At 44.1% G+C, this 19,437-nt stretch overlaps 1 protein-coding gene across 5 annotated transcripts in view; it reads right to left on the bottom strand.

Moving 5' to 3' along the window:
• CRTC3 (CREB regulated transcription coactivator 3) overlaps positions 1–19,437 on the bottom strand; it is a 116,101-nt gene that overhangs the window by 23,345 nt on the left and 73,319 nt on the right. For 3 of the 5 annotated variants that reach the window (XM_055363105.2, XM_031002312.3, XM_031002313.3), the window contains exons 4-9: positions 19,239–19,300; positions 17,182–17,244; positions 14,155–14,255; positions 7,176–7,211; positions 3,688–3,773; positions 1,866–1,915 (exon numbers count right to left, since the gene is read on the bottom strand). In XM_055363105.2, coding sequence (XP_055219080.1) covers positions 1,866–1,915; positions 3,688–3,773; positions 7,176–7,211; positions 14,155–14,158 — 176 coding nt within the window. In that variant the 5' untranslated portion in view covers positions 14,159–14,255; positions 17,182–17,244; positions 19,239–19,300. The remainder of the gene's footprint in view (positions 1–1,865; positions 1,916–3,687; positions 3,774–7,175; positions 7,212–14,154; positions 14,256–17,181; positions 17,245–19,238; positions 19,301–19,437) is intronic. The other 2 variants (XM_031002314.3, XM_063698847.1) reach the window with 1 other exon arrangement.

The following is a 19,437-nucleotide window of genomic DNA, read 5'->3' as shown; positions in this document are numbered from 1 at the left end:
ACCAACCTGGCCAACATAGCAAGACCCTATCTTTAAAAAACAAAACAGGCTGGGCATGGTGGCTCATGCCTGTAATCCTAGCACTTTGGGAGGCCAAAGTGGGTGGATCACCTGAGGTCAGGAGTTAAAGACCAGCCTGGCCAATATGGTGAAACCCTATCTATCTTTTCTATAAATAAAAAAATTAGCCAGGTATGGTGGTGCACGTCTATAATTCCAGCTACTTGGGAGGCTGAGGTAGGAGAATCGCTTGAACCTGGGAGGCAGAGGTTGCTGTGAGCCAAGAGCATGCCACTGCACTCCAGCCTGAGCGACAGAGCGATACTCCATCTCAAATAAATAAATAAATACAAACAAACAAAATAAACAACAACAACAAAAACCTCTTGAGGGCTAAAGTACTGCAGCCCAATTCTATAATGTTAGGCTTTCAGAGCCTGAAGGTTATCTGATGGTTAAGCCAAAATTGCTTCTTGAGGAAATTTTTTTTTTTTTTTTTTTCCAAATTTCCATTTTACCAGGAAGCCCCTGAACCAGACTAGGTTGAGGCAGACTCCCTTGAGGAAAACCTTGCCCCTTCCATGGGAATGTCCTGCACCTCTCGGCGGCCTGTCTTTTGTTGGGCATGTGTCCTGGCAGGCTTTCCCACTTTCTGAAGCGAACATCAACCCATGGCGCAGCTCAGCAAATTACCTGAGTTTATGTTTAACCTGCCAAAAAGAATGTCTGAGCTGCAGGTACTCAGTAGAGAGTGCCTTGACTGCGCTGCTGTGAGATACTCACAGGAAGCTCCGTTGGGGGAAATCACATTCAATGACTGCTTGAAGTGGATTTAGTTCACCCACTGACCCACTGGTGATTGTATGTACTAAGTCAGATCATGCAAGAATCCCATTTCCAAACCACATTATTTTGGCCCTGCAGCCTTGCTGTTTCTGAATTGGCTTCGGTTCCAAGTGGTGGGACTGCTCTCACGGACACTATGATAAACAGCCCCAGGAAGCCTCCTTGGGGCTCTCTCAGGACACAGCCCATCGAGTTCCAAGGGGTCCTCTCTGTGAACCTCCCCAGCAGCTGTCTGTTCCATCCCACGCAGCACACCAGCCGGCCCTCCCAAGGCAGTTTCTGTTAAGGCAAGGGCCTCATTATCTCTCTCATCTCCTCGTTCTCTCTTAGACTCAACTTCCTCTTTCATTTGCTTGTACTATATATATTTTTGTAAGTTGTCTCAAACCTTTTAGGGAGTGAAGTTGCATACTATTAAATCCACTAACAAATTAATGGTTTCACAGAAACTTTTTTGTATTGCAAATGGAAAATATATTTATCTTCCATTTATGTTTTTAAATTGTGGTAAAATAAATATACCATAAAATTTACCATTTTAACCATTTCTGTGTGTACAGTTCAGTGACATTAAGTACATTCACAGAAACTCTCTTAATTAACTTCTGTGCCATTAAGCTGCCAGGTGAACTGATGCTTCCCTTTTCCCCTGGCCAGGATGTCACCGATGCCCATAGCCTGCCACAGCTCGGGGCTGGTAGGCTCCTCTCGATTCCTGCACGTTTCTGCTTCTGACACTGCTTCTACCCGGAGAGTTGTGTATTTACCAAGAGTCAGTTGTGTGATTCTCAAACATACTTATGTAAGTTTTATTTGTTATTATAGTTATGTAATTTAATTAGTTTAAACAGATGAAATATGAGTATCAAAAGAGAGTGGCTGTTTTTATGAAAATGCAGTGACTTTCAATTTATGCATAGCAAGTTACGTTTCTGAGAGTTCTGTAACAAAGCAGCGAGACTTTTGGGAAAAACCTTCAGGATAGTCCCTGAAACACGAACAGAAAGAATATTACTTACTTGCCACCTCCAACATCACAGGATCGAGGGCGTCCTGACAGGGACTGAATCTGAGAAGAGACAATGAAAGCTGGGCTTACTCGCTGTAAAGCCAAATTCAAGTTTCTGAAAAGTGTCTTCGTAAGGACCTTGAGGCTCTAGTGGGCGCAAGTGAGAGCTTGCGTGTCGACAGAGTCCTCAGAGCAGCCTTTTAGGTTTTGGCATGACTTTTTTAAACTCAAACTTCCAGGCCTAAGGGAGGCATAATATTAATACATTTTCCTAATTTGATGCCTTATCAATTTACCTTCTGGATTAATATTAAAAGACCAATGTTTTACACATAGAGCTTTTTACGGAGTTTCACTCTTGTCGTCCAGGCTGGAGTGGCAGTGGCACATCTCAGCTCACTGCAACCTCCGCTTCCTGGGTTCAAGCGATTCTCCTACCTCAGCCTGCCGAGTAGCTGGGATTACAGGCATCCAGCACCACACTCGGCTAATTTTTGTATTTTTAGTAGAGACAGGGTTTCACCATGTTGGCCAGGCTGGTCTCAAACTCCTGACCTCAGGTGATCCACCCGCCTTGGCCTCCCAAAGTGCTGGGATTACAGGCATGAGCCACTGGGTCTGGACGACATAGAGCTTTTAAATAAACATTTCTTTTCCAGTTGGCTTGAGAGGAAATGAAATAAATAAAAGAAAAAAACAGGGTGAAAAAAGAAATGAATGTCAGAAGAAACTAAGCTATTTCAACTAGAATATAAGCTCCAGATGGACAGGAATGAGTATTACAAATCCACAAGAACCAAGGGAGATGAACATCTCTTTCCAGAGACCAGTCCCTGGTACTCAGGGAGGAGGGCATACCACTGCCCTCTTTGGTGGAGAAGACATAGTTATCCTCTGATAAAAGCCTCCACAACCACATGTGCCTCTCACAGCCAAAAGACAGTGTGGTTGCTTCTCCTGTGTTTAAATATGTAAATTTTAAATCATATCTCTTTTTTACTTCCCAGATGATTAAACATCAAATACATCTTGCTTTTACAAAAAGCCTTTTAAGACAACTAATGCTAATGGTGACTCTGGTAGACTTGGCAGAAGAAAATGGAACTGGGCCAAAGGGATCCTAAACAGGTGGTGATAGTTAAGTACACAGGCAATACAAGCAATTGCAATAGAGCATCCTTAAGGGCTGGAACAGATTAACTGTTTTCTTTCAAAGTCAACACAGCTTCCAGCTGGGAAGAAAGGCCAAGGCAAGTATCGTGGGACCTCCCCTTTCTTCCACAGTGGGTGAGGTTTACAGAGAGCCGAGGTGGAAGTCAGCTAGCACAATTTTAGATACAAATTCTCAAAGGCGCATGGAAATCATAGTAAAACAGATGACTTGTCTACTGACTCTTGGAGGACTCAGGTCAAATGCCCTTGAGTTAAAAAGAGCTATCTGGTATACCAGTAATTCTGGACAGAAGCTGGAGACTGCTATAAAGTGCTGGCTAAAAAAACAGAAAAATCTGCCTATGACTTACAACCAGGTTTCAGAGCTTTTAGCAAAACAAATAAGATATGGAGGACTTAGCAGGGTTTTGTTTTTTTTTTTAAATAAGTCAATTCATATGAAAATTAGGAAGCCAAGAGATCAATGTGCTAATTCATTGACACAAGCGCGATAATTTTTACTTGAAACGTCCTTCCCTTGTATATTCTTATCTCTGTTCTCAGACAAATCTTCTCCTTTTTCCCCAGTTCCTCTTGCTTTCACCTCTGCAGGATTTTTCAATGACCTCTAAGTACAAATATTCAGTGACAACAAACATAGCTGAGTACTGTTCACCCACCTCCTTGGTCTCCCACAGTTGTTTTGGCAGTGGCTTCGGAACATTTAACAGATTCTCTTCTTTCAATGGGCCAGGGAAAGATGCTACTAAAGGAAAAAAAAAAGCAGCACAGTCATTGCATGAGAAGGCAGGAATCCAGGCCGGGCACGGTGGCTCACGCCTATAATCCTAGCACTTTATGGGGCTGAGGCAGGAGGATCGCTTGAGCCCAGGAGTTTGAGACAAGCCTGGGCAACATGGTGAGACCCCGTCTCTACAAAAAATTTAAAAATTAGCTGGGTGTGGCGGCTCACACCTGTAGTCCCAACTACTTGGGAGGCTGAGGTGGGAGGTCTCCTTGAGCCTGAGAGGCTGAGGCTGCACTGAGTCATGACGGTGCCACTGCACTCCAGGCTGGGCAACAGAACAAGAGCCTGTCCCAAAAAAACAAAAACAACAACAAAAAGAGAAAGCATCCATCCTACCTACCTATTTGGCTGAACAAATTATCTTTGTAAAAACTGATTTAACAAATAAAATGTTTGACTTATTTAACACACAAAAATGACTCATTTATGGACTGTCTACTAGGGAAGCCACTTTGGGCACTACTGTGGGAGTTGCAGAAATGAGTAAGACGTGGATTCAACCTTTCACGAATGTGTAATCTAGTCAGTGGATAAGGGCAACACATAAATAACGATCACTGAAGGAAAAAACGAGTGGAAGCCCGAGAGAGCCGAGGGTATGATGCTGCTGAGAGGTGAAGTGCAGAAGAGGAAGAGGCCAGGAGGGCTTTGGAGCTGGGCACTGGGGGGAGCCCTTTAGAGACACAGGAGAAGGGAATTCCAAGAGAGGGGAAGGTAAGAGTGGAGCAACTCTTTTCAACTGGAGTGTAGGCTGAGTCAAGGGGATGGTAGGAAGTAAAATGTAGACGATTGAGGCCAGGGCAGGGGGGCTCTGCAGGCTTGGCAAAGGAGAGAATGGAAGAAGAGGGATGAGGAGAGAACCTGCAACAACGATGAAATGGGGAAAGTATTGAGAAGAGGAGTATTAGCTAGAAGACATGGTGGCAGTGAAGCTCCTTGGTTGTGGGATGGAAGTGGGGGACAAAGAGGAACCAACAACCAAGAGGATCTGAGGCTGGGCAGCTGCCGGGACCGCTGTTGGCTCTTTAATGCTATGAAACAACCTGTATAAAGGGACCATTCCAGGGCTTTCTGCTTTAACTCTCTCAGTCGTGCCAGGTAAAACAAGAATGCTGGGTCACAGAACAAGTAAATACTTTTTGTTCTCAGAAAGAGACCAGAAAACAAGGGCCAGCCCTCAGGAGTTAAGTGATCTGATGTCAGGAAGGGGATTCCAAGTTAGGGACACCAGTGACTACTCAGAACCAGGAATGCTGTTGAGTTCCAGTGGCCACAGAAGCTCCAGTGTGACTGTCGTGACTATCCTGTCTTAGCCCCACACAAGATGGCTGGGTACCCAAGAATAATGGACCCCAGAAAGAAGTCACATGACACAGGGCCCAAACTTTCCTAGTAAATTTTGAGAAAAGAGTTTGAAACAAAAACTCTAAAATAAGTTTATCTTGTATTTAATAAAACTGATGATATAAATGCAGTTGTGGACTTCTAGAATGAATTAAGTATGGGTAGGGGTCTAACTTATTTGACAGCACGGTAACGGGAGGATACAGTGCTCCTCAGGCAACCTGCCCAGTACCACCAGGACAGCAGTCATTTCTGCTAAACCAGGCCATGCTTTGTCAGTGTCCCCAGGTGTCTCTCTTAATCCTGATATTTACATCATTCTCTTTTGAAGAGCGTATTTTGTCAACATCCTTGTTGATTCTCTTTTCTTCAAATGTTACCTGACTTAATCATTAATATAATGATAATCATTGAGACCAGCCTGGACAACGCGGCAAAATTCCATCTCTACTAAAAATACAAAAAAAAATTAGCCGGGTGTGGTGGTGGGTGGTGGTGGGTGCTGTAGTCCCAGCTACTCGGGAGGCTGAGGCAGGAGAATCGCTTGAACCCAGGAGGTGGAGGTCTGCAGTGAGCCGAGGTCACACCACTGCACTCCAGCCTGGTGACAGAGCGAGACTCCGTCTCCAAAAAAAATAAATAAATAAAAATACATAAAAATAAATAAAAATTGCCCTGAAAGGTACTGTCAAATGCTGGGAAAAGTTTGAAGGACTGAGTAAGGTGGCATCACACACAGCTCAAGGCTACTTCTCAAAAGAAGTTGGTTATAAGAACATGGTTGGGGCAGACTCCAGTGCCTTAATGGGGACTGTTTTCTTAGAGTTCATTGTTTGTAGTCCCTTTTCATATCCAAGATTTGTTGGGAATTCTTCGAAGCACTGAAGGAATACAATCAACCTTGAAGCCATTTATGAATTTCTGTTCTAGTGGATTAGATGTTTATTGATGTTTTAACTTTTTGTGATTTTATTCATGGCCTAAAAGGGCTTGCCCAGAAAAGCAGCTGCAGGATGATGACAGAGAGCTGTGCATCTTGCAAGATGTTCCTCATTCATCATGTCCCCGCTAGAGTCTCACCTCTGTGACATATAAACCTAATTTAGTTGTTTATTTTTAGATTATAAAAATTAAATTCCAGATTATAAAGATTTAGAGAAAAGAAAACAGTCCCTGGTACTGAGTAAATAAATGAACTGTGTCCAACCCTCATTTGTCAATGGCTTTGAGTGTCATTTCCATAGATCTCCAACAATGTTTTAACTGGCTTTACGAAACTCAGTATCTTATGTAAGGTTTGCATTTTCATTTCATAACCAATTTGCATTTTCCTGGCATTGTTATCTGTCAACGAAGACGTTCGTTCTAAATGGGTAGACTACTGGAATAACTAATTGTTTAAGTGATCAATTAATTAATTTATTTATTTATTTATTTATTTTTAGACAGAGTCTCGCTCGGTCACCAGACTGGAGTGCAGTGGCACAATCTCAACTCACTGTAACCTCCGCCTCCCATGTTTAAGCGATTCTCCTGCCTCGGCCTCCTGAGTATCTGGGACCACAGGCACGTGCCACCACGCCCGGCTAATTTTTGTATTTTTAGTAGAGACGGGGTTTCACCATGTTGGTCAGGCTGGTCTCGAACTCCTGACTTCAAGTGATCCACCTACCTCAGCCTCCCAAAGTGCTGGGATTACAGGCATGAGCCACTGTGCCAGGCCAATTCATTCATATTTTCATGTGATTACAATTTTTGCTTCCTTGCTCAACCTTGTGACTGTGGGGACCTAGATAAAAAGGAATCTTTGTAATGCAACCACATATTTCCTTTCTCCTGGCCTTGAACATGGCTAGCCTTAATTTTCTAGAGGCTCTCTGAAAAGTAAGCCAATCAGCAGTTGTCAGCATTTGGGGGAGTCCTGAAAACATGAATATTTATTAGTAAAGCTATTGAAAGGTTATGTCCACTACTCAGCATCCCACTCCAATATAGGTAGGTAAAATCAGTTCATACCTTCCCCATGTCCATTATTCTCACCATCACAGAAACCTAGCGGGAAAGGAAAAAGAAAAAAAGAAAACACTTTTATGTGGTACTTTCATTTTCATGAATTTATGAATCAGTAACTCTTTATGATTTGAAATAGAATTTTGAAAATTCTAAGGCACTTTTGATACACTGATTTTCATTTAAGGTGCTTTATCATTTATACTAAAAATAGGTATAGCTAATTTGAAACTAAATTTGGTTCCTTTTCTTTTCCTTTAAAATTGTCTGTCTGAAATTTTCTTACTGTCACTGTCCTGAGAGGAGAACAATTTTTACAAAGCCTGAGAATCTCTATTCAAACCACAAAGTAAAGAAGTATAGATGGAAATTCTCTTCCAAATGCTTCATCATGGGGGTAAGAGCAGGTAACTCAAAAAGCCTACATCACTGTTTGATACTTACCATGGGTGTCTACAGGAACAAATCCGAAGTTTCATGCTGTATGATATTATATATATTTCTTATGCAGTGAAGTTATTTTAAGAAGATTTATCTGGAGTCTAAGTTAATTTAAAGGGTACATGAGATAGCTATTCACAAAGTTTTAAAACTTTGACTTGGAATAAATTCTGGCTGAATGAAGTATTTTTAATCCATAAATTATACTGCAGATGACAAAGTATAGTATTTCCTATTGCTCTAAGCTAAAACTAAAGAACCGTGCCAAGAATGTAATATCTTAGCATTCCCTTAAGAGCAATCAAATATACCAAATGAGTTTTCAGTACAGAATCAGGATACATTATTATAAAGTTCTAAGCCTTTAAGTATAGCTTACTTACGTTTTAGATGAGTTTTTGGCTAAGGTTAACCTATAGGTTAACCTGATTAGTCTATACAATTTGAATGAAATGTCTAATAACCATTCACTCAACCCATATTTAATAAGTTTCTGCATTAAGTGCTAGGTGGGGCCGGGTGATACAGTGTAGGTGAGAAGACAGATCAGGGTAACACGGTAGCACATTCTGTAACACAGGTAGAAGATATAACATTTTAACAGAGCCCAGGGGCAACAGGAAGAGTGCCCAAGAATAGGAAGAGGTCGATAAATGAAGCAGACACACAAAGACAGAATTTCTTTCAGGCCCACAGAACCAGACTCTAAGTCAGTGACTGAAAGCTTTATTTTAGAGCACATAAAGAGCCCTTGGGTGAGCCTGCTAAAATGCAGATTCTTGGGCCCAACCCTCAAAGATTTTGATTCAGAAGGTGTGAGAATCGGCCAAGGAATCTACATTTTTTTTTTCCCCCGAGACAGAGTCTCACTTTGTTGCCCAGGCTGGAGTGCGGTGGCATGATCTTGGCTCACTGCAACCTCCACCTCCTGGGTTCAAGCGATTCCCCCGCCTCAGCCTCCCCAGTAGCTGGGATTACAGGCGCATGTCACCAGGCCCGGCTAATTTTTCTATTTTTTGGTAGAGACGGGGTTTCACCATGATGGCCAGGCTGGTCTTAACCTCCTGACCTCAGGTAATCTGTCTGCCTCAGCCTCCCAAAGTGCTGGGATTACAGGTATGAGCCACCACGCCCAGCCTACATTTTTAATCGTCGTCTCAGGAGACTCTATTGCAGAAGGTCCTTGGCCCATTCTTACTTCATCAGCCATTTAACCCATCAAAAGACAGGCAGTATGAACAGGTGAACACTGAGGTGCGGAGAGAGAAAAGCTGTGGAAGCTGTGGCTCTACAACCAGCACCGTCAAAAGGACAGGAGTTGCGGATTCCTATTTTGGCTTTCCTGAGACCCTCATATTAAGAAAGGGCAGGGAACTTCATTCTGATTACTAAAAAGTGACTATCCTGTTAAAAACTAAAAACTAGGTTTTATATAGCAATCTGGTATGGCGTGTTGAAGCGTCTCTTCATCATCAAGACACCAGTCACTCGAGGTTTAATTACTAAGCCTGACCTGTCCCTGAAACATGAGGACTCAACTGAGGGCTACCATGTGAAACTGCCTGAGTGGCTGGCAGATACCCCATGTGACAGCCCCATTAGTGCATGCTCTCCTCAGACTGGAACAGAAGGAAGGCTTCATGGAGTAGGTGGCACCTGAGGTGCCATTCACTGAAGGATAATGGTGAAGAAGAGGATAACCAACAGCCAACCTGACTGCTCACTTACTACGTGCCAGGCGCTTTACAAAGGTGATCTCATGGGATCCCCACAGCAACTCCGCGACATAGATGCTATTATCATCCCCAAGATCACACTGCTAGTAAGTTCTGGGACTAGAACTCTGGCCCGTGTGTCTTCAGAATGTTCATGTCCCTAACCAATTTGCTGTAGTACCTGGAAGATTTAGACAACCGGAAGCGAAGCTGAAGGGGATGCCCAGTGTGAGGAGGAGGAGGAGGCCGCAGCAGAGGAGGAGGAGGAGGAGGAGTGGGGGGTGGTTGGGGAAGGATAAGAAGGAGAAGGAAGATGGAAGAGTGTGGCTGCAGCACATGGTGGGAGGACTGGGAGATGGGCTAGACCGAAGGAGGCTGCTGGTCATTTGGCAGGATGTAGGGGATGGAAGGTTTCAGTTGGAGAAGTGACATGATCAGAGTTAAGCTTCAGAGACTGCTCTTGCAGCACAGTAGGAGGTGGATTGAAAGGAGAAAGCCTTAAGGCAGGGAGGCTGACTAGAAAACCAATGCAATAGTCCAAGGCAAACAGGAACCAAGTAGGATACTGGCAGTGAGGACAGAAAACCAGAGGCAGATTTGAGACATACTGCTGGGATAAAATGAACAGGACTCGGCTACTGAATGGGCGTAGGGGCATGGGAATGGGAGTAATCAGATGCAACTCTCAGGGTCTGGGCTGCGGTGACCAGAAGGATGGTGGTGGCAATGACTGATATACTGGCACCAAGCTAACATATCATCAAAATATCCAAGCCTGGATTTTTACTACTAAATTAAAAACCCACAAGATAGCACTACAAATAAAGGGTTAAAAAGAAAAAGGAATGAGTTGTGACTGGCTCTCTGGAAACAGGACACTAATTTTATCAGTCCCACAGGGATGGGACAGCGATGACCAAGGCTGCAACTGTGTTCCAGGAAACCTCAGAGCCACCGAGGGCCGGTCTCTTCTAACTAAGGGAACCGAGACCATGTTCCTTCTGTGTGCTCCCATGCCTGGCAAATCTAAAATAACTCCCTACACAGCCTTGATTTGCTAAGTAGAAGGGAAGGCAAGGGGAAGACCTCTTAACCAGTGTCCTAAAGGAGGCCTCTGGTGTTTCAGCCTCCCCACTCTGGGCCCTCTTGTCCCTGGGTGACACTCTTTTTGCCCCTCTTCAGATCTGGGATGCTTGTACCTGCCACTGTACCCTCGTCTAATCCATGCAATTAACAGGCTTACATCTTTCAAGGTTCTTTGCATTGTAAACCTTCTCCTTAACTCTGCAGGTCAAAGCTTATTGGCAGGTGAAAGGTCACCAGGTCCAAGGCATGCCAAGCCCCCTCCACCCTAAGGAGCTGAGTACTGTGGTCCCCAAAGATGGCAATATTCAGCATCTACAGCCCTGGATGCAGAGAAGACAACTATTACGCACTCTTCTCCCCTTAGCTCTAGACTGTTCCCTGAAAGGAAGAGGACCACCCCAGTCCCTCCTCCACATGCCCGATGATAGGAGGGGTGTTAGGAGACAGTCCTAGGCTATGGGACAGGGCACGTGTCTCAGACAGTCCTGTGCTTCCCTATCTGCATGTATGTGTGAAATGGTCATTAAGCTGCACATGCTGCCAGGGAAATGGCCAACATTCCCTCTTTATAGATTCTGAATAATTAAACAAAAAGAGAGAAATTATAAAAATCCTGTTTGGTTCCATAAAAATTTATTTCTGTCATTTATACCAACTGCTTATCATTTATGCCTAATTGTCATGGAACTCAATAGCTATTATGAAAATTACTCAACATGTATCAGGCTTTGTTTTCTTGTGACACAAATCTCCACTCATGAATGTATCATAGTTTATTGCTCATGTAGTTAAGCCGTGAGCAGATGCTCTCATCATGGGCTCACAGCAACAGCAACAACAATAACAAAAAAGTGTGGCTGCATCAGTCTGCCCAGGAGAGGTTCCCAGGGAAAGAAGAGTTATTACTGCTTCGAACATAGAACCCAGTTCTGGGCTTCAATTATATTTTCCCATCACTGTTTAAATCTTTCTTTGGTTGGTCCTATAAGAAATACCTTTTTGCAAAGCCAGTTGATATTTTTAAAATCCAAAAGGAAAGAAAATGAAAAACTTTAATGAAACACAGGAGGAAAATACATGAAACTATTTAAAATAGCTCCCACCAACAAATATAATTCTCCAGAAATAATTTCCATCCTTGGAGACTTGAATAATATTTTAAACACTGGCTTTCCCATGTAAACACATCCATATTAGGATGTGTTTCTGAGTTCTGCTATACTTGCAAGGCAACTGCAGGAGCAGGCACACAGTTCAGACATCTGAGTTGGAGGCCAGCCCACCCTCCATGGTTGTCAGATATTGTAGCCCAACAATTTCTAACTGCTGATTTGAAAAGGAGAGACCACCACGATTCTCAAGTCAACGCAGGAACCCTGATCCAGGATTTCTTTCTTTCTTCCTGTTTTTCTCATTGCTCTGTCTACCTGGACCAATGTTTACATTCCTTTGCTTTTCTTATTCCATCCTCACTTACCCCTTCTGACATTTCTCACCTCTTCTCTCAGAGGCTACATCGCTAAGAATGAATACTTCAGCTCAGGTTAATTTCTTTCTTTGGTTACTTTCTTTTTCTTGGCATGCAAGCCTCAAAAAATCCTCACTTGAATTACCTGTGATTGCCTTGTTTCTCTAGGCCTTTGGCCCTTTCTAGAGAAGCGTAAACTTTGCAGAGGGTAATGTAAATGAAGGAATGGCAGAGGCAGAAATGCAGGAGCTCCAGGGTAAAAATCTGTCTGTCTAGCTGGCTCCCGGTCCATGGAGATTAGGATCCTGCTGTGCTCGCAGGCACCCCCACTGATGACAGCCTCTGCTTTTTTTAGGCTTTGTTTACATATTCCCATCTCTACCTATCCTGAAACTAAATCATCCCTCTTCCCACACACCCCACTCCTCTAAGCAGTGAGCAGTGCACCCATATCCAATTCCAACATCAATTTCAACATCACTGCCAACTTTCATATTCCCATGTATGGAAGCATGGGGAGATGTCCCTAACCAATTCTGAAAGCTCCCATAGTTTACAAGCAAACAATCATTTAAGCAAATGTAGTCTTCTCTGAATTGCACCAATAGAACAAATATAGCAACAATTATTATTCAATCCTATCCCTGCTATATACAAAGAAATACGATCATAAGTGTTCTCCTGGAAGGAACAGAGGCCATTTAGACTTTAAATTGTCCAAAAAGCAAAGAAAACCAGAAAAGCTGGTTTCTTGGCTAAAGATTTATTTATTCCTGTTTCAAGAACAAATACACAGTCCTGAAAGTTTCTGGGCAAGAGTCAATCTGCATATGGAATGGACAATTCAAGACCATTGTTCTTTCTAGATTATAAACCCCAGAAAGGTAGGCTTGAAATGTGTCTGAATGACCAGCCTCACTTCATGTACAGGTCAGGTGCCAGCACCGAGAGGGTGTTTTGGCAAATGCTGTGCACATGTGAGCCAGTGTGTGATTCTTCACACTTCTCCATCAGTACGGGCTCCTCTGTACCGGGCACTGTGCTAGGGGCTGGAGAGAACAAGACCATTAAGATGCTGCCTTCAAGAAATCTACACTGAGCAGAGAAAGAGATGCATGTTCACATAAAAAAGCAGCCAAGCATTACAGGTGCTAAGACAGCAGTCTGGGATGTTAGAAGGACACGATAACTCTGAGCTGAGAGGAAGGAAGGTCAAGGATGGCTCCACAGACATGAGGACACACACAAGCTGAGGCTTACAGATGGAGAGGGTGCTGGCCACGAAGGCCAGGAGTGAGAGAGAGAAGAAGAGACAGGAACAGGAAGAAACACTAGTAGAACCCAAAGTGGTTCGCATGGCTACCTTGGGTGTGAGGCAGGGGAGCAGAGAGAAAAGGGAGAGAGGCAGACAGGAGCCAGGCCTTGGGGCTCATGTCACTCCAAAGAAGATCTGGGCTCTTTCTCCTGAAGGTGAGGGGTGGCACTGAGGATTTTAAGTGGGAGAGCAAGATGATCAGGTTTGGGTTCACTCTGGAAGCAGAGCTGTGAGATGGCATGAGTGGGCCTCTTCCCCACTCCGGGTTACTCCTGGCCTCTCTCCATCCCCTTACTCACACTGGCCAGGGGGCAACTGAGCAGGTGATGCACAGTTCCAGCCCGACCTCCTCTTCCCCGTCTCAAGGCAGCAGGCCTCTGCTCCACCCTCCCTCCCCCAGGCTTGCCTGACCCCTCCTCCCAGGGGACCACACTGGCCAGTGCTGCCAGCCACTCAGGGGGAGTCAGCCTCATGCTGGGGTTCAGTCTCAGCAGGCCCACCAACCTACAGAGACAGTCACTTCCTCCAACCTGGTCTTAGTAGTAATAAAGGTGATATCTAGCTCTGACTGTCACTTCTAGTTGTATTTCTCAGTTTGTTCAGATCCTGGGTGGGGAAAGAGGACTCTTGGGGAACTTAACATAAAACTGGATTGAAGGGATGTGAGACTGGAAATCAGGAGACCAGTCGGGAAGTTATTAGATGACGGGTGCCCAGAAGAGGGCCAAGAGACACCAAGAGGGAGAGCGTGCTGTGGAGGAAGCAGGGCAGAGGCAGGGGACGCTGGGAGCTCCATCCATCCTGACTGCATCACGGACACACACGCTTCCCTGCCACGAGCTGCCTCTCTAAGACCACTGAACCGGGAAGCGCAAACACCACTTCAGCTTCTCTCTCCCTTGGTTCCTAGGACAGAATGAGCAAGCACAGCTGCTGTCAGCAGTGGCCTGTGTGTCTTACCCATGTATGGGGCAGGCCAGGCCGACTGGCCCCCTCCTCCATAGGGGTCCTGGGGCTTGGTGCTCAGAGCACTCGTGTGAAGAGCAGAATCAGAATTGGTCCTAAGGAGGGGGAGGAGAGAGTCTGGCTGAAAATCCGTTTTCCTTAGTGAAAATGCAATAGTCTTTGTTGAATATTACCAACAGGAAAGAAGGCAAGAATAACTGATTTATAATCAACCATCAAATAAGGGGTTAGGACCTACCTGAAGTTCTTTATATCAATTAACAGCCTCTGAGGATCGCCCACACTCCAGAATATTTTAACTTAGACTCATATAGCCTTATATGCTGAAGCTGATAGCATGGCAATCAAGTTCAACAAGGTGGGCCTCGGCTTCATGGCTTCCGTCTAAGAGCTTCCTATTCTTCCCAGCTCGGAAGCTGGCTGTGGCCAGTTTAGCCTGTGGCTGCACTAGGTTTTCTCCACCTGAGAGTAGCTGTTTCTAAGTAAAGGATCACTTAGAGCAGTGGTTTGCAAAACCCTTCCAGGGAGAAGGTAAGATCAAGACTATTCTCAAAATGATAGTAAAGTGTCCTCTGTTTTTTCACTCTCGCTCTCTCCCAAGCACGGCGGGCTTCCCCAGCGGCCACATGAGGTGTGATGCCCCCACCGCTAAGCGCAGGCACAGACAACCCAACTGCCTTGGAGGGATTTGTAAAAGGTGAACATTGCCACTATTTTCGATACTTTTTTTGTGTTTCTTTTCAAAAAGATATAATTTATGTTAACATGTAATGGGCTTATTATTTTTTTAATTCACTAGTATCTTTAAAAAATCTCTCAGTTTAATTTCTAATATCAATAGATATTCTCACATAAACAAATACTCTTTGAGGGCCTTAATATTTTTTTTATTTTATTTTATTATTATTTTTTTGAGACAGAGTCTCGCTCTGTTGCCCAGGCTGGAGTGCAGTGGTGTGATCTCGGCTCACTGCAACCTCCGCCTCCCGTGTTCAAGAAATTCTTCTCCCTCAGCCTCCCGTGTAGCTGGGATTATAGACATGCTTTACCATGCCCAGCTAACTTTTGTATTTTTAGTAGAGATGGGGTTTCACCATGTTGGCCAGGCTGGTCTCGAACTCCCGACCTTGGGTGATCCACCTGCCTCAGCCTCCCAAAGTGCTGGGATTACAGGCATGAGCCACTGTGCCTGGCCTATTTTATTTTATTTTACTAGTGTTACTTTTTGAGATGGAATTTCACTCTTGTCGCCCAGGCTGCAGTACAGTGGTGCTCACTGCAACCTCTGCCTCCCGGGTTCAAGCGACTCTCTCTCCTCAGCCTCTCAAGTAGCTGGGATTACAGGAACCCGCTACCATGCCTGGCTAATTTCTGTATTTTTAGTAGAGACGGTGTTTCACCATGTTGGCCAGGCTGGTCTTGAACTCCTGACCTCAGGTGATTCGCCCGCCTTGGCCTCCCAAAGTGCTGGGATTACAGGCATGAGCCACTGCGCCAGGCCTCCATGTTTTTTAAGACTGTAAAGTGGTCCTAAAAGAAAATGTGGGAGCCACTAATGTATAGCAAATTTCTGAAATTCTCCCAGATAGCTTCAATGTCTACACAGCTTTGGTTGCAAGAGATGATTATTTATTTATCTCATCATAAGGTCAAACTGTCGGCCATAAAAAGGACTTTACGGTAAGCAACTTCATTAGCCTACAGTGCTTCTTTGTGGTTCATTCCAGTGACAGCCTCAGGTGGCTATGAAGCCACGTAGCTTCAGAGGAGGGAAGAGGCAGACAAGGGCAGAACCCATAGTGCAACAGAAAGAGCGTGGCCGCTGAGATCAGAGAGACCTGGGTTCAGATTCCAGCCTCTTTACAGATTCAAAGAGACTCGAGAGAATATCAAACGAATGCAGAGCCAACTGGGAAAATCTAAATACAGACCAGGCATTGAATTATATTAAGGAGTTATTTTTAATTTTGTTAAGTGTAATAGCGGCATTGTGGTTATGTTTTTTAAAAAAGGTTCTTGTCGGCCTTACACTGCTGGAGACATTTCAAGGTACAATACTATACTAACCAGTCATGGGATTGAGGTGGGAGGTAGGTTTGGAGAGACTGGCAGAATGCTGATAATGAGTGAAGCTGAGGATGGGCACCACAGGCCTTTTATAACACTTCTGTTTGAGTATATTTAAAATTTTGCACCATTCATCGGGTTTCTTTTTTATTTTGAGACAGCGTCTCTCTCTTGCCCAGGCTGGAATGCAATGGCGCAAACATGGCTCACTGCAGCCTCAACCTCCTTGGGCTTAGGTGATCCTCCCCACCTCAGCCTCCTGAGTAGCTGGAACCACAGGCACTTGCCACCACACCTTTTTTTTTTTCATAGAGACAGGGTCTCACCATCTTGCCCAGGCTGGCCTCAAACTGCTGGGCTCACGCGATCCTCTGGCCTCAGCCTCCCAAAGTGTTGGGACTACAGGTGTGAGCCACCGTGCTCAGCTGCATTTTTTTAAATCCTAGTCCTTCACCTATTAGCTAAGGCCCTTAAGTCACTTAACCTTTTAGAATGGAAAATAATACTCATTCTTGTAGGGTGTTGTCAGGATTGGAAAAAAATGACTGAGGTAGAACTCTTACTCCTGGAGTCTGGCCCAAAGTGATCATGATAATAGCTGATGTTTATTCAGCACGTATGCTTCCCAGGTATTATCTTATTCAACCCTCACAACCAACCCATGATCTAGGTAGCATTATCTCCATTTTTCAAATGAGTAAACTGAGGCAATCAGAAGTTTAAAAATCTGCTCAAGGTCATACAGCAAGATGCAAACCCTGGGAGTCTCATCCCAGACTTTGTGTGCTCTATACTCTCCCCTGTAGACACTCAAAAAACGGTGGGTTTTGTTTTGAACATGTCATATCAACACAGCTTACATAAACACACTCTGGCAACTGGATGCTATGTAAAAAATATCAGGACGGTTAAATTGCTTTAAAATCTACTCCTACCAGGAAACAACCTATGTACCTGTTAAGTGCAGATGTCAGCCTGAACCCAGGATGCTTTTCGTCTTTCCAAGGAGGCTGCTGCCTTTAAAAACCAGAACAACATAAAAGGAAAAGAAGTCAATCCACAGACAGCAAAGGAGGGCCTCAGCACTTGCATTTGAGAACTGGCTCTTCTACTCACCTCGCTCTGCAAGAGTTACTTAAAAATACCCCACACCTCGCTCATTTTGCTCATCATTGTTAAAATGAGGTAAGACTCCATGATCCTTCCAGTCCTGTGATCTCTGATTTCCAGTATAAAAACTACTACCAACCCATAAGGAACAGGATCAGCTAGCTAGGCAGATGAGGAGTTCAGTGTGCATGTAGGGGGCGCCGTGGCAATCTTGGATGCAAAAATTTTGCATTCCCCTACCAATGGCCATGAAGAGGAATAGAATTGTTACAGTTGCCCAGGGTATGAAAATATTAAGTCTAACCAGTCCTGGTGCTCTGAAAAGCAGAAGACATTTCTTGGATACATAAAAGAAAAATATCAGTTTGGAGATGACTTTTACTGATGTAATAAAATATTGTATTTATTCTACAACCCTGGATCCCAAGATTCTTGAGGGCAGCTGAAAACCTACCTGAAGTGGGGACCCACTGTTACCCATCTTTATTTCCTTTCCCAGATCCAGACTACATTATACACAGTAAGTGCTCAGTCAGTATTTGCCCAGAGAATGGATGGAGAGTAGACTTCAATCCGGAGAGCTAAATATTTTTGATACACACATTTTAAATGCCTCCTAAATCTGACTTGGTGATCTGAAAATGATACTAGGCACACAACAGATGCAGCAGGGGCTTTTTCTCAGTTAATTCTATTTCCTGTTACCCTCTGTATTGGGTACAAAAATACTCAAAGAGACCTTAAATCAAATACACTGTGCAAATTACCATTTTAAGAGTCTTTTGTCCTTTTCCGCAGCTTACTAAGACACTCTGAGAAAAGATGCTTATTTTTCTTTCTTTTTTTTTTTGAGACGGAGTCTCTCTCTGTCACCCAGGCTGGAGTGCAGTGGCGTGATCTCAGCTCACTGCAAGCTCCGCCTCCTGGGTTCACGCCATTCTCCTGCCTCAGCCTCCCGAGTAGCTGGGACTACAGGCGCCTGCCACCACGCCCGGCTACTTTTTTGTATTTTTAGTAGAGACGGGGTTTCACCGTGTTAGCGAGGATGGTCTCGATCTCCTGACCTTGTGATCTGCCCGCCTTGGCCTCCCAAAGTGCTGGGATTACAGGCATGAGCCACCGTGCCTGGCCAAGATGCTTATTTTTCTAAGTCTCAAACATAAGAATGCCATATCTGAGTATTCTGCTAGTAAATATATTCCAAAAGTGTTTCTATTTGGTTTTAAATATGAAGATCTAGATTTCTTTAAATAACTTTTCATTTTAGACTTTCATATAAGCCTATCATTGGAAATGCTTAGGTGTTTGTTTTTGTTTTTTGAGATGGAGTCTCACTCTGTTACCAGGCTGGAGTGCTGTGGCGTGATCTCAGTTCACTGCAACCTCCGACTCTCTGGTTCAAGCAATTCTCCTGCTTCAGCCTCCCAAGTAGCTGGGATTACAGGCATGTGCTGTCATGCCCAGCTAATTTTTGTATTTTTAGTAGAGACGGGGTTTCATCATGTTGGCCAGGATTGTCTCAATCTCCTGACCTTGTGATCTGCCCGCCTCAGCCTCCCAAAGTACTGGGATTACAGGCATGAGCCACCATGCCCGGCCAATAAGGTGTTTTGTTGTTGTTGTTGTTGTTGTTTTGTTTGTTTGTTTGTTTTTAAGAGATGGTGTCTTGCTATGCTGCCCAGGCTGGAGTGCAGTAGCTATTCACAGGCCCCATCATCGCACACGACAGCCTCAAAACTCCTGGTCTCAAGTGATCCTCCCATTGAAATTAAATGTTATAAGAGAAAACAGGATTCTATGCTTTATATTAGAAATTTCTAAACAACATTCAAAGTGGATAAAGTGAAATTATCTAAAAATAACACATGCCCATCATATCTTTTAAAGTATGCCTTGCTTACCTTGGCCAACTCTCATCCAGAGGCTGTGAGGAATAATTGGCTCCAAAAGCACTACCATCAAAGTAGAATTTTTAATAAAGGAAAAATAAAAATTAATGGAAAGATGAAGCAGAATTAACAAGGTGGACTCACAGAGAGTTAAACAACTGAGTTTTTGGTTCCTTATCCCTGTACCTGACAGCTCTTCCTTCATGCTTTC

Source organism: Gorilla gorilla, chromosome 16, assembly GCF_029281585.2.
Source record: "Gorilla gorilla gorilla isolate KB3781 chromosome 16, NHGRI_mGorGor1-v2.1_pri, whole genome shotgun sequence".
NCBI classification, from domain to species: Eukaryota; Metazoa; Chordata; class Mammalia; order Primates; family Hominidae; genus Gorilla; species Gorilla gorilla.
This window is presented reverse-complemented; position numbering and strand designations above follow the sequence as displayed.